General features: G+C 39.4%; 1 protein-coding gene across 1 annotated transcript; it reads right to left on the reverse strand.

Annotated features, from left to right (window-relative positions):
• Positions 1 to 737: 737 nt before the first annotated feature.
• On the reverse strand, positions 738 to 9624 carry LOC138336242 (uncharacterized). The gene is made up of 7 exons (XM_069285641.1): positions 9547 to 9624; positions 4550 to 7507; positions 4183 to 4284; positions 3716 to 3781; positions 3367 to 3480; positions 2381 to 3184; positions 738 to 1683 (listed from the first exon to the last, which is right to left on the reverse strand). Exons 1-7 carry the CDS (start codon positions 9612 to 9614, stop codon positions 1467 to 1469), a joined length of 4329 nt encoding a protein of 1442 aa, XP_069141742.1. The 5' UTR covers positions 9615 to 9624; the 3' UTR covers positions 738 to 1466.
• Between the last annotated feature and the right edge of the window lie 4221 nt (positions 9625 to 13845).

Raw genomic sequence — 13845 nt, forward strand, 5'->3', positions numbered from 1 at the left:
ATGACCAGTCCAGGGTGATAAAGTGACTTTTTTGTTTTTCGTTGTGTGTGTAACATGGACACCAAATTCAAATGCAACATCAATTAATTCTTTCTGTTGCACTCTTTGTGCATCATGTGACTGATATAATGTCAAAATAGGTCTTATTGCAATAATTTAATAGTGAAGAATCTACATGGTTGTTCAATGAGAACCTGTAACAAACAAAGAGACAAACTTGTCACCTGTATACAAACAGCTGGGATGGGTAAAAATCATGGGAAAATCGACCTATTTCTAGTTAGGAAGGTGGACTAGCAGTCCAGATATTCAAGGTCAAGCAATCTAGTTGCTGAAAATAGTTCAGCCTGGCTTATCTATTCCTCCACGTAAATATCCAAGATGCAATCAATTCCAAGGGGAAATGCGCAGAAATACAGATCGTTAAACAGTAAAACTGATGGTGAGATATGGCCGCAAGGTTTTGAACGAAAAGGACAAGAATTGTACCAACATTCAAATAACCCCACCCAATTCAACGTCATACAATATCTGCCTGAGGTAGAGCATTCCCCACGCATCAGGGCGTCCCCCGTGCATCAACATAAAAACCACAAACATACTCAATATCCGGACATTGACAAAAACATGAAACAACATGAGTTTGCTCAAGTAAGCCAGTCACATCAAGCACTGTGGAAACTGTAGTTTCTAACTAGTACTACGTCCTTCATAAGCAGCCAACAAAACTCCCGATATAAAACGAATATAATTTTTTATTAACAGAAACAAACATTTTCAAAATAATTTGCCATGGATACATACATCAGATAACATGGTTACGCTTCTTGTGGCAAGGTTCAAAATATATACACTAAAATACGTTTTATCGAAATTTCAAATATCCAAATTGTTGAAATCCGTCAATTTAGAGGGTAACTGAAACTTCCTCTGGGATTTTATCACTTACATGTATTTGGGTATAATAAGGTTCTGTTCGACATCCTTCTGGATTTATATACCTTGATTTTGCATCACTAATTAGTCCTAGAAGGATGAACTAGTAATATGTGGTAAAGTTATTTAATTGTGTCTTTTGTTTATCATATATACACATGAACTAAAGTACTGTAAAGTTAACATTCTAATAAGCGCCATGGCGTTTAATAGAACATGTCCAAAAGTGAAAGAAAGGGATGGGCAATTATTAGAGACAATAGTAAAACTTGGAAGCAAAATGTGGGATGGAAAAAATGAAATTGAGTTTAGTCTGTTGATAAAATGAATGTCACTGACAACATCGTCAGAAGGGGGTGGGACATTTATTAGAGTCTTCTATAAACTATGGGCATTGGGTAAAATACATGTAGGCCAATGTTTGCCTCTAAAATTGGGGATGGGCGTTTATTAGAAAACTGGTGCTTATTAGAACGTTTACGGTATCAACTAAAAATAATCACAAATGTAAGTAGCACATGTAAAAATAATCATAAAATCAGACTTTCAATATGCCACAGTAAATTAATTAACTTTTTTAAACTGGTACAAAAATCGATGTCCCATCTGCACCAAATCTGGTGGGTCAAGTTTTTCCACAAAGTCTGTACGTAACGCTGCGAAGATCTTTGGCTGTAGCGACCACCTGCCCCCCTTGACCTGCTTGAAATATTGTATCCAGTAGTATCTCTCTTCAACGTCTGTAATCTGTAACGAGATAATAGAGCATTGAGTTTTACTAACTGTCAGAGGAGTTGAACAAGGAGAATATAATTATTATCCATTTATTTAAAAAATGGCCCATTGAATGAAATTATCAAAAGAGCAAATGCTGAACAAATGCAACTTTATAACTTGTATCCGATATCATATGGCCAATGTGATCATGTCTAATTAAACCAGCGAGATGGGTTTTTGTTACATTATTAGTGGGTTCAGCCCATTGTATTGTGTTATCAAATATTATTGAAGTATATATGCACATTTAGGAAACAAAGGTCCAAAAGCAAATTGAACAATCAGAAAGTAAACAACATGCTTCATAAAAAACAATTGTCCGAAAACAAATTAAATAAACCAAACAAATACAGAACAAACTCTAATACAACATGCTCACCACAGCAGGTAAAAACTCAATACCATGATTCACAGATACATGTGTACCAACATTGTACCTATTGAAAGATAATATGCATGCAATTTGTGAATAAAAATTATTAATACTTTCACATAATTTTTCAATATATATACTACTTTTTCAGGAAGTGTTATTGTCTGTAGCAGGCTTTTCAAAGACAAAGACCCAGAAAGTATTCCACCAGAAACGATTGTTGGCTATCGATAGTAAAAATGAAATAGATGAATCACTCTTTCAAATTGCATTGTTATATCATTGTTTACTTACTGTATATCAGCAGATGGTGAATTTTTTGTGCACTCCTTCTTATGAGTTGTGGTCTTAACATGATTATTGACGACTGGAAAGCCACTGTCCCCGACGGATGGACCCCCGTCCGATGGGTCTCCGGTGTCCTCGACAGGTGGGTCTTCGATGTCCTCGACTGGTGGGTCTCCGATGTCCTCGACTGGTGGGGCTCCGGTGTCCTCGACAGGTGGGTCTCCGATGTCCTCGACTGGTGGGGCTCCGATGTCCTCGACAGGTGGGGCTCCGATGTCCTCGACTGGTGGGTCTCCGATGTCCTCAACTGGTGGGGCTCCGGTGTCCTCGACGGGTGGGTCTCTGATGTCCTCGACTGGTGGGGCTCCGATGTCCTCGACTGGTGGGTCTCCGATGTCCTCGACAGGTGGGGCTCCGATGTCCTCGACTGGTGGGTCTCCGATGTCCTCGACTGGTGGGTCTCCGATGTCCTCGACAGGTGGGGCTCTGATGTCCTCGACAGGTGGGTCTCCAATGTCCTCGACTGGTGGGTCTCCGATGTCCTCGACTGGTGGGTCTCCGATGTCCTTGACTGGTGGGTCTCCAATGTCCTCAACTGGTGGGGCTCTGGTGTCCTCGACGGGTGGGTCTCCGATGTCCTCGACTGGTGGGTCTCCGTTGTCCTCGACTGGTGGGTCTCCGATGTCCTCGACTGGTGGGTCTCCGATGTCCTCGACAGGTGGGGCTCCGGTGTCCTCGACGGGTGGGTCTCCGATGTCCTCGACTGGTGGGGCCTCATCCATCACATATACAGGTCTACCAACAGTGTGCCTATTGAAAAATAATATGCATTGAAGGTGTGGATATAACACTATCATAATGAATGGAATTCACTGATGACAATACTGACATAATTTCTTAATACATGTACACTATCTATCAGTTTTCAGAAAAATAATGAATAAGTTAATCACTCTTTCATATTGCATTGTTAGATAGCATTCCGTGCTTACATATCAACACTGACAGCAGATGTCGGATTCGTTGTACACTGCGCATGAGTGGTGGTCTCAACTGGATCCTTGGTGACTGGAAAGCCAAGGAAAGCTCCGGATCCACCGTTGTCGCTGAAAAAGGATGTATTTAATATGATCACAAACAACCAACCTTAGCATGACAGTGATAGCATAGAACACTTGTAGATCAGATGGATTCGAAGGCCGTAGATTATTTGTAAGGGCAGAAAGTCAAAGACGAGCGTACAAAAGTGTTGTCAAGTTTCCATACCTCAGAACCAATTATTACCATTGACAAGTATTTATCTTTACAAAATACCTATTGTAATTACTCAAGAAAACTTACAGCATTGCAAAAGTTGCATCATCCCATTTGATTGGTGTGTCGGACAAGTTAATGGAATCATCTTGGCTAAAAGAGAATAATCATTCATTAAGAGATTAGTTGCACTTTAAAAGCTATAATTTGCATAATCAGTAAAAACTAAATGTTTCTGTCCAATCTAACTGTTAGTTTGACTCATCAAAATAAGTCTTCTGTCACATTTTATAATAATGGTGCTAAGAGTAATATATATTATCATGTAATCGATGAAACCAGATTTATAAACATATACATGTACAATGACATTGATTGATGTGTTTAACGGCTCGTCAACAGCTATGGTCATTTCGAGCCAAACGGTTTTACCAGGGTCATGATATGGAATTTTAAAAGTATTGGGTTAAAATAGTACGATGATAATGACAATTAATGTATGTAATGTATACACGGAACAAATATATGCACAAAAATGTGACTGTAATAATTACCATATGTTCTGGATTATGAAAGAGAGATCCAACGACGAAGTCGACTGGTCAAGACTGGGAGAGTCTAGGACCTCAGCAAGAAACTGCGAACAGGGCGCCTGGCTGCAATGAAGAAAATACATCAATGTCTCTATTACTACATAAATCGATGTCTGTTATTACCAAAGAATGTTTAGTATGAGGCAGCAATTATATGTTTTGTCTGTTATACTTAGTAGTTTGTTATCAAGGCTTGTACATGTATCAAAATCAATTTCAGTATAAGGAAAGTGACATCTGAACGTTTTAATTGTTGCTTATACTCTAGACACCACTTTAACGCATGGTTTCAAAATATTATACTGAATATATTTATTAAAGAACATACCTTGGGATAATTGGTGAAAGTTCCTCTTCATCTGTCATTGACATAGGATCCTCTCCATCTGTCATTGATATATGATCCGCACCATCTGACATTGATGCAGAATACTCTTCATCCGTATCCTCTTCATCCGTATCCTCCAATCTACCTCGTCCTCTGCCTCGCCCTCGGCCGCCTCTGCCTCGCCCTCGGCCGCCTCTACGTGGTCCTCTGCCGCCTCTACCTTGCCCTCTCCCTCTTCTAACCTCGACATCTGCATCCTCTACATCTGACCGCCGCTCGTCCAGGTCTTCATCCGTTACTGATGAAAGACCTTCTGTTGTGATCAATCCGTCATACCCTCTACCTCCTCTTCTGGTCCCTCTACCTCTTCCGCCTCTAACCCTTGCACCTCCGCCTCTAACCCTTGCACCTCCGCCTCTTACTCTCACTCCTCCACCTCGAACTCTTACTCCACCAACAGCCCTCATTCCTCCATCTCCAGCTCTTGCACGTCCAACTTGATTCGTCATATTGCCTCGAGTCCTTTTTTTCAAGTCATGTGATATCCATTCACCAATCATGTGTTTGTTGGGACATCCGTCTTCTGTTGTTTCTCCAAGGCAGGCCATACAAAAACATGATCTCTCCCGGCTCTCGACAATGTTTGTTACTTGACTGTTTTCGGTAGATCTAAAACTGTGGAATTTTCGAGTTGCTTTCACTGGTTTCAAACTTGTTCTCTCTGGTCTTTTACGGTCAATATCTCCGACAGTGACGAATGTACTAGTCCTCTTGAAATGGGCGTGCTCTGTTGCATTCTTTGGTCTTGCCAGCGAGGAATTGCAGTACTCGAAAAATGTTCTGGCATCTGTTATCTCTGCGCGACGTGCTTTCACTGCTAAGACGACACTGCGCTTAACAGTTCCTATTTCCCTGTCACATGGTCCCTTGCCGTGCTGTGATCCGAAGAAATGTTTCTCGAACGAACAAAAATCCTCTGGACCATATGCGAGATCTGCAAAATTTGTCCTTCCTTTATATTGCGACGAGGCACCATCTGAAAATTGGATGAGTTTGTCAATCCTTATCCCTTTTGTCTTCAGGTGTTCCACTGCTAGCTTCGTATAGTGATGGACAGCATGGGAATCATGAAGATGGTCATCACTGATCACTAAAAATGACTCCTCCACAACCAAGTTGCAGGACTCTTCGGGGCATCTGTAGTAGCAGACTACAGGGTGGATTGTCACTTGATCGTATGACCAATGCGCACCCTGTGCCTCATCCTGGTAACTGCAGGCAAAGTTCTCTGCAAAATCACAGCAGAAGAGAGCAGTGTTTTCTGGAACTTCTTTGGATAGTGTAGCGAACTGCTTACTTTGCCATTTAGCATCAAATATATGTTTGGGAAATGGTAGCAAATCTGTCTTTATCTTCTCTCGAAAATCACTCGCATTTTGTTCTTTTCTTATTTTCATCATTCTCAATGATTCCTTCCCAGAAGAATTTGTGTACTTAGTACGTTCCCACTCAAACCACGTTACTGTAGTATCTACCTCGCTCGTCAAGTTGACTAAAAGATTGTTGATCTTGTCTGTGCCGCAGTCCTGGCATGTCCTGTCAATGCATGCTTTAGTTTCGATGTCGCAGGTTGTTAACTTAGACAAATCAAACTTGTTTGATGGAAACGGCACCTCTTCCTCTTGGTCTCCTGTTCTAGCAGCTTTTTGTTTCTTCAAAGTGTTCATCGCTTCAATCTTAAGCTCCACATTTACACAATACTCGCACAAACAAGCCATCAATTTATTTTTGGACATGGGCATCACATTCTGGGGCTTCATAGCGACAAACTTGCTGTAGCTGATTTTAACATGCGGGTGGTCTTTTTTGAATTCCTCATACATGGTCAGCAAGGAACATTCAAGAATCTTCTTAACCCCCTTCTTGGTCGCGTTCTGAGGAAGTGTCCTTACCAAGTCTGTTCTGTCATAGAAGTTCTCAACAGTTTCTGTTGTTTTCGTGGGCATTGCATCATTACGCCTCTTTCTGCTGTCAAGGTTATTGTTATCAAGGTTTTGTACTTTGTTGATAAATTTCTGTGAGAACCCAAGTCCGTTCACTACTTCACGAGACGGATTGCAAGTTTTCTTCGCATTTTTTATCAATGAGTATGCCATGTATCGTTTCTGAACAATTGCCTTTTTCGTTTTGCCCATGTTCTTCAAGTTATTTCTCAAATTAATATTCATAGACTCGAGTATGTCAAGCCTCTTCCTTGCTTTCGGGCTGCATATAATCTCTTTGTGGAGTTCAGTTTTTTTTCTTGGAGTTGCTGACGAGATTATGGAAGCTACAACACTAGAGAACTGTTTGGGGCTGTTTGGTAGGGTCTTCTTGGCTCTGGAGATGGCTTTGCGTTTCGCCATTTCTGAAGGAAACGCGCTGGTTCTGCTGGTGCATGGTTCATCAATGACATCATGTTCACCAGTGAGAGTAGTTTGGGCTACCTTCACAGACTTTAGCTGGGTCTTCTGTTTATATCGTATACGTCTCAGTTCGTTCACCCTTCGTCTTTTCTGGCTCGTCATGTTTTCTCTCAATCTTCTCTTCTCATCTCGCCACTTCCTCCGCAGAACTTCCGCCTCCGTCCTCGTCATAACCCTGCGTACCTTTCTGACTACAACTCCCTCCGCTTTCTGCCTCTCTCTGTATTTCCTCATTCTTTCTCTACTTTTCGCATTGTATGCCAAACGTTGGTCTTCTTTTAGTTCTGCCCTTATGTTTTTTGTACGTGCCGTTTCATACGCGCGATGAGCTTTGTATAGCTCTGGATTCTTTTTTAGGCGTTCCCTAAAGTTCCTACTTCGCTCTGCACCAGTCATTTTCGGTCGTTTCTCAGAAATCTTCAATTCGAATGGTGGTAGGCCTACAGCTTTCCGTTTACGCAAACAGCGAGTGGTGTTTTCCTGCGGATCCATCCTGAAACATACGATATAGAGGATGATATTACTGTAGATCTACAGTTCTGTTGCATACTAAATTATGTTACAAATATAATTCGTTTACATGAAATTGAAATCTAATTAGAACAAATTCGCGTTGCTATATCCCCTTGGCGAGGGGATAACTAGTCTACATGTGTGTTTAACTGTCAAAAGTAGACATTAACGCAAATTCTCAAAATCCACCAAAATTCTATGTTTTTTACCCCAAAAAACCTAGAAAGGTCTACAAATAATATTCACTCCAAACTTTTAGATTTCTATGCGCAATGGCATGTGTAGTTACGAACAGAACAAGTTGGCAACCAACAACAAAAATATATACAAAATATAGCATGGGTTAAGCACAGGAATTATCGGATTATATAAGAGTTTGAATTCCAACAAAAAATGAAAATATTCGGCATATCCAGGAAGTAATGTGCTCTCTATGTTATGTTCGTAACAACAGACGCGCAAGCATTTCCTTCTTGTTATGAACAGAACAAAATGCAAATAAAAGCATTGTAATATTCCTAATTTTATTTCAATAATCTGATAGTAGGTTGTATTCTAAATTGTTTCAAAATGGTTAAATAAATATCACAGGAACATCTCAAAACTTCAATTATGTTCTGTCCGTAACACAAGACACACGTAAAATACCTGGGAATGTTATCTGCTGTTACGAACAGAACAAATGTTGAAGATATACAAAATACCAGGTAAAATATGTAAATTTATCATGCTTGTTTATTTGTGATTATACACAAAATGCAATCGCATGGAAGATGAACACATTTGGAAAACCAGGTAGTCATTTACTCTATTATGTTATGTTTGTAACATAAGACACCTAATATAGTGTTCCTTGTTACGAACAAAACAAAACAACTGTAAAATAGCATTCCATTACCCCTATACAATTATACAGAAACATAACAAGGGGTTTAATTATAAATTATTCCAGAATTCATGAAAAAATATCCTGGGGACGATATCAAAATATTTAGTTTTGTTCATAACACAAGACGCACACATACATACATTTTATCTGAAAACATGTATTCTTTTGTTACGAACGGAACAGTATAATTTTCTTTCACCAAAAATTGAGATAACTAACTACAAATTCTTCTCTAATATCAGCAGAATTAGCCTTCGTGATTGAATGAATGGAAACCCAATCTCCTGTCAAGAAGACAATCTAAAAGCTGTACCAAAATGAGTAACGTGTGCTGTTCGTTACCAAAGACGTACAATATGCAGTTCCAGACGACGTCTCTTGTAACGAACAGAACACAGATCACGGATTTTAGTCGAAAATAATTAGAACTAGAAACTGATAATTGAAGTATGTACAAACTACTTTTAGATCATTTAATATGGTCAAACATCTCTTTCAAAACCTGCTGCAACAAAAAAACACGTGTCTGTGTTGTTCACACAGAAGACACACAAGTTTTGGAAATACAGGTGTCCGTTGTTACGAACATGACTGGATATAATACGATCGTTTTGACTCGGTAAGACCTTGTTTTGGATTGGATTTGTGAATTTCAGTACATAATTTGATTATGAGATTTCCGTTAATATTAATATTTGTCATTGGGCAAGTAAATTAACATATTTTCATGATTTGTTCCGTTCGTAATAACGAGACGCCGAAATCATTGTGTCCGTCGTGATGAACAACACGTTTTTTTCTAAAAACTACAACCCGACGGAATACTTCACAACACGGATGTACAAACGAAAAAAAAAATATATTTTTTTTACTAAATTATTCAAGAGACAAAACAATATTTCCACAGTAGTTCACCTTACGACATCCCCGTGTTCCGTTCGTAAAACGGACTACGTTCGTTTGAAGAGACCCAGTAGCAAAAGTCGATCTACGTATTCATTCACCATCGTCATCTCGCAATACCTTCACAGATAGGTTATAAGATAATTTCCTATACCTGTGTGCATCTCTTTGTGTTCAATAATCCCTTGATTTGCTAAAATAAGACGTTCAAGTTATGTTGTACTTACCCGTTTCGTTCGTAACCGACACCAAACCACGTGGACGCGACGTAAACATCGACCATCAAAACTGTCATACACGCCTGTTGAACCGTGACAAAGTTTTGTCAGAAACGTTGGTAATTTTCCACTCGACAGCGCCACCTATATAGTCTATTTTTACACAAGGGGCTTCCCCAAGTGTTCGGGTTACGTTCGTAACAAACCGGACGCCAAATTCAAAAGCCATATTTATGAGTTACTTTCTAGAATACGCTGCCATTGTTCGTCCCATTCATGTCACTGACGTGATGACTTTATATAAAGAGTGATAAATGTCAGTTGTTGATCAGGTATTGTAAACTATTTAAAATAAAAATATTTGATGTTTTATTCAATCGTAAATGGACACCACGTGTTACGAACACAACGACTGTTTATGAACTTCGATTATTTCGTTTGAAGGCACATCCGACGTAATGAATCAATTGGATTAGGAAATCAAACCATTTTTCTACATAAAACACCATCAAATAACCCAGATAAAGTGTTCTATCTTTCAAAATTTTCAACTTCATTTCATGTCGTTTCCTGATGTCACAAAACAGGCTGTCAATTCCGATCATTTTTCAAAGAAAAAAGTTTTTTTTTCTTAAAAACGTTTTAATAACACCAATTGTTTTATATTCTTTTATCTCTTCTAACAATAACAGAACAAATTTATGCAGCCATAATATTGATTTATTTCAAATAAATTCACAATACTAAAAATCTGCAGGTACCCCGAATTTGACAAAGACTGAATTACCTCTCATATTGGTTTAAATGATTAAAATCAAATAATTGTATCTTATCTGTGCTATATAACATTCTTTACATGGAAACGGAGAAGGAACATCCTAAGCAAAATTGGTTCGTATTTCTAAAGCGGAATCTGATTAAAATACATATCCTTATTATCACTGCGTTGGATAAAAGGATCTGACAACACCCAATTAGGGTTCATGTCCAGATGAATTTGGAAATTGCTGCTGCCAGAATCTTGAATGTGACTTCACTGTGGTGTACCCGATCTGGAGTGAACACTTCAAGATGGCGACCGGTTCAGTTTGTTTGTTTGTTTAATTAACTTCCTATTAACAGCTATGGTCATGTAAGGACGGCCTCCCATGTATGAGGTGCGTTGCGTGCATGTTGTGCGAGGTGTGTGTTTCGGGAAACTGCGGTATATTCATGTTGTGTCTTCTTGTATAGTGGAACTGTTGCCCTTTTTATAGTGCTATATCACTGAAGCATGCCGCCGAAGACACCAAGCAACACACCCCACCCGGTCACATTATACTGACAACGGGCGAACCAGTCGTCCCACTCCCTGTACGTAGAGCGCTAAACAGGAGCAGAAACTACCACTTTTATAGACTTTGGTGTGTCTCGGCCAGTGGACAGAACCCGGAGCCTTCCTCACAGGGGCGAACGCTCAACTCAAGGCCAAAAGTGAGGCGGTGCCAAGGGAGGCATTAGGAAGGATAAAGTCAGTTAGGAAGAAGAGAAAAGATAAGATCCTAAATTTTGTCGCCTTTTCCGATCATGCAATAGGGGCAGCAGGTACAATTCTAACGCCCTACCTGCAGGGCCAAGGAATAGTTATTGAGACACGAAAAAAACAAAACAAAAAAAGCTGTCCTGATAAAAGACTGTTTTGTTGATGCAATACAGATACATGTAAAATCAGTATCATGATGCATGTAATATCAAATGAAACATTTCTACAATATTTAATTACATCTAACACCATGCTCAGTAATGGTAACTTGTTCTCAAAACTCCTTGAAGAAATCATCAATTTTATCGAAGTAGTTATTTTGCCGTAGCAACATAAAAATTGGGAACAATATAGATGCTTATACAGCAAGTCATATACAAATTCTACCTCCTAGTAGCAGTTGTCTTTCTTAACCTGCTCTCTGGTTTACATTTTGAAAGCTCCTGATAAATAGATCTGTATGGCCATCGTTAATACTTTTTTATACAACAAAATATGTTTTAAAAATCGCAAGATTACACTAGTTCTCACAAGCCATTAATAAATTATGTTAAAAAACCACTCTGTCTTTAATTGTGGCCTTGCATATAAAGCGTTAGAATTTTACATACAGTCACTATTGCATTATATGACTGTACAAAGTAGTGTCAATTTGGACCCTCTGACGGCCATGATGTATCAACATTATTTTGTTGTTTACGTACCCGGGAATTACGGAATTCCACAATACAAGGACACATCACACGATTATACCGCAGTCTCCCAAAACACCCACCAAGCACTTCATATAGTTGGTAGTAGACTAAAGGTTACACCCTTGTGCACTACGTTTAGACTACATGTAGACACGGATCGGGGTGCACAATAATTAGACTATAGGTTTGTTCGTTGGTTTGATTGATTATTTTAACGTCCTACTGCCAGGATCGTGTGAACACAGTATTCAATACAGGTGAACATGGTGTCCAATTACATTCATACCTAGATAAACGTGGTCATGCGTAACTGCTTTAGTGTTTGTTTGATTAATTAACGTTCTATTAACAGCCAGGATCTCTAACAGGTATGCAGTGTGTTGCGTGAATGTGTACGAGATACGTCTTTTGGGAGAGTGCGGTATAGTCTTGTATAGTGGAACTGTTGCCCTTCTTATAGTAATGTGCCACTGAAACATGCCACCAAAGACACTTATCAACACAACCGTAATTGTCTTTCATTATAAGATATGATTTCTCTACTTTAAAAATAGCTTAATAACGTATCTTTTATCAAAAGCTGAATGTCAAAGGTCATGCAGAATTAAACCCACATACACGCATCACATCGCATGCATTGGAGGTCGCCCTTACATGACCATAGCTGTTAAAAGGACGTTAATTAATCAAACAAAAACAAACCACTATACAAGAAAACTGTATCAAATGACCGTGTAAAAGTGTAGTTCTTTTTTTGGCTTTAATAGTTTAACGTCCTACATTAACAGTCAGGGTCATTTAAGGACATTTTGTTTGTTTGATTAATTAACGTCCTATTAACAGCCAGGATCATGTAAGGACGGCCTCCCATGTATGCTATGTGTTGCGTGTATGTTGTGCGAGGTACATGTTTTGGGAGTCTACGGTATATTCATGTATTGTCTTCTTGTATAGTGAAACTGTTGCCCTTTTTATAGTGCTATATCACTGAAGCATGCCGCCGAAGACACCAAGCAACACACCCCACCCTGTCACATTATACTGACAACGGGCGGACCAGTCGTCCCACTCCCTGTATGCTGAGCGCTAAGCAGAAACAGAAACTACCATTTTTATAGACTTTGGTGTGTCTCGGCCAGGGGACAGAGCTAAGAGCCTTCCTCAGGTTGGTGGAGGAAAGCCGGAATACCGGGAGAAAAACCACCGACCAGAGGTCAGTACCCGGCCACTGCCTCACATGGGATTCGAACTCGACCCAGGTGGAGGGCTTGTGTAATATTTCGGAATATTTTAACCACTCGGCCAAAGCGGCAGCATGCTTCAGTGAAATAACACTATAAAACAGGCAATAATTCAACTATTCAAGAAGACCCAACATCACCCCAAAACACGCACTGCACACTACATACGCGTTACACATCGCATACATGGAAAGTCATACTTACATGGTGCTGGCTGTCTATAGGACGCTAATTAATCAAACATACAATGGACAAACCAGTCATTCCTCAATCATCTTATGTTGGGAACTAAACAGGAGAATAAAGTACTATTTTACTAGAATTGGGTGTGTCCCGGCCAGGAGAAAACTCACAGAGACAAATTGTCTACATAAGACCAAAAAAGAGGCGGTGTCAAGGGAGAGGATAGGAAGAATGTGAGAAAGAAAATGAGAGATCTTAACCTTAGTCGCCTTTTATGATAAATTGGGACAGTATAGAAAAAAGTTATGCACAGGGGAGGTCATTATCGCCCATCTTGACTTCGATTTAGTCCTATATCTGCATGATTTACAAGAGGATTTTTTAAAAATTCTTCTTCTCATGAATATAGTGCGGCAGAAACGGATATTGGGACTAGCTGGAACAGCCGTTTTGATAGCGATTAGTTGGCCTGTCCCTAGCAACATTTAGCGACATCATAAGGGACACATTTTGGATGTCAATTATTGCCACTTATAAATAAATTCACTTTGGGTTATTAGTCCATTTTTAGTGATAGCGACACGTCAATGTTAAAATTTGTTTTGTATTGTTTGGGATGTTGACAAACTTTTGCTTCCACACTCGTTCGTATGCAAAATAGACCAAA

The sequence above is a fragment of the Argopecten irradians genome, chromosome 12 (assembly GCF_041381155.1).
Source record: "Argopecten irradians isolate NY chromosome 12, Ai_NY, whole genome shotgun sequence".
In the NCBI taxonomy this organism is placed as follows: Eukaryota; Metazoa; Mollusca; class Bivalvia; order Pectinida; family Pectinidae; genus Argopecten; species Argopecten irradians.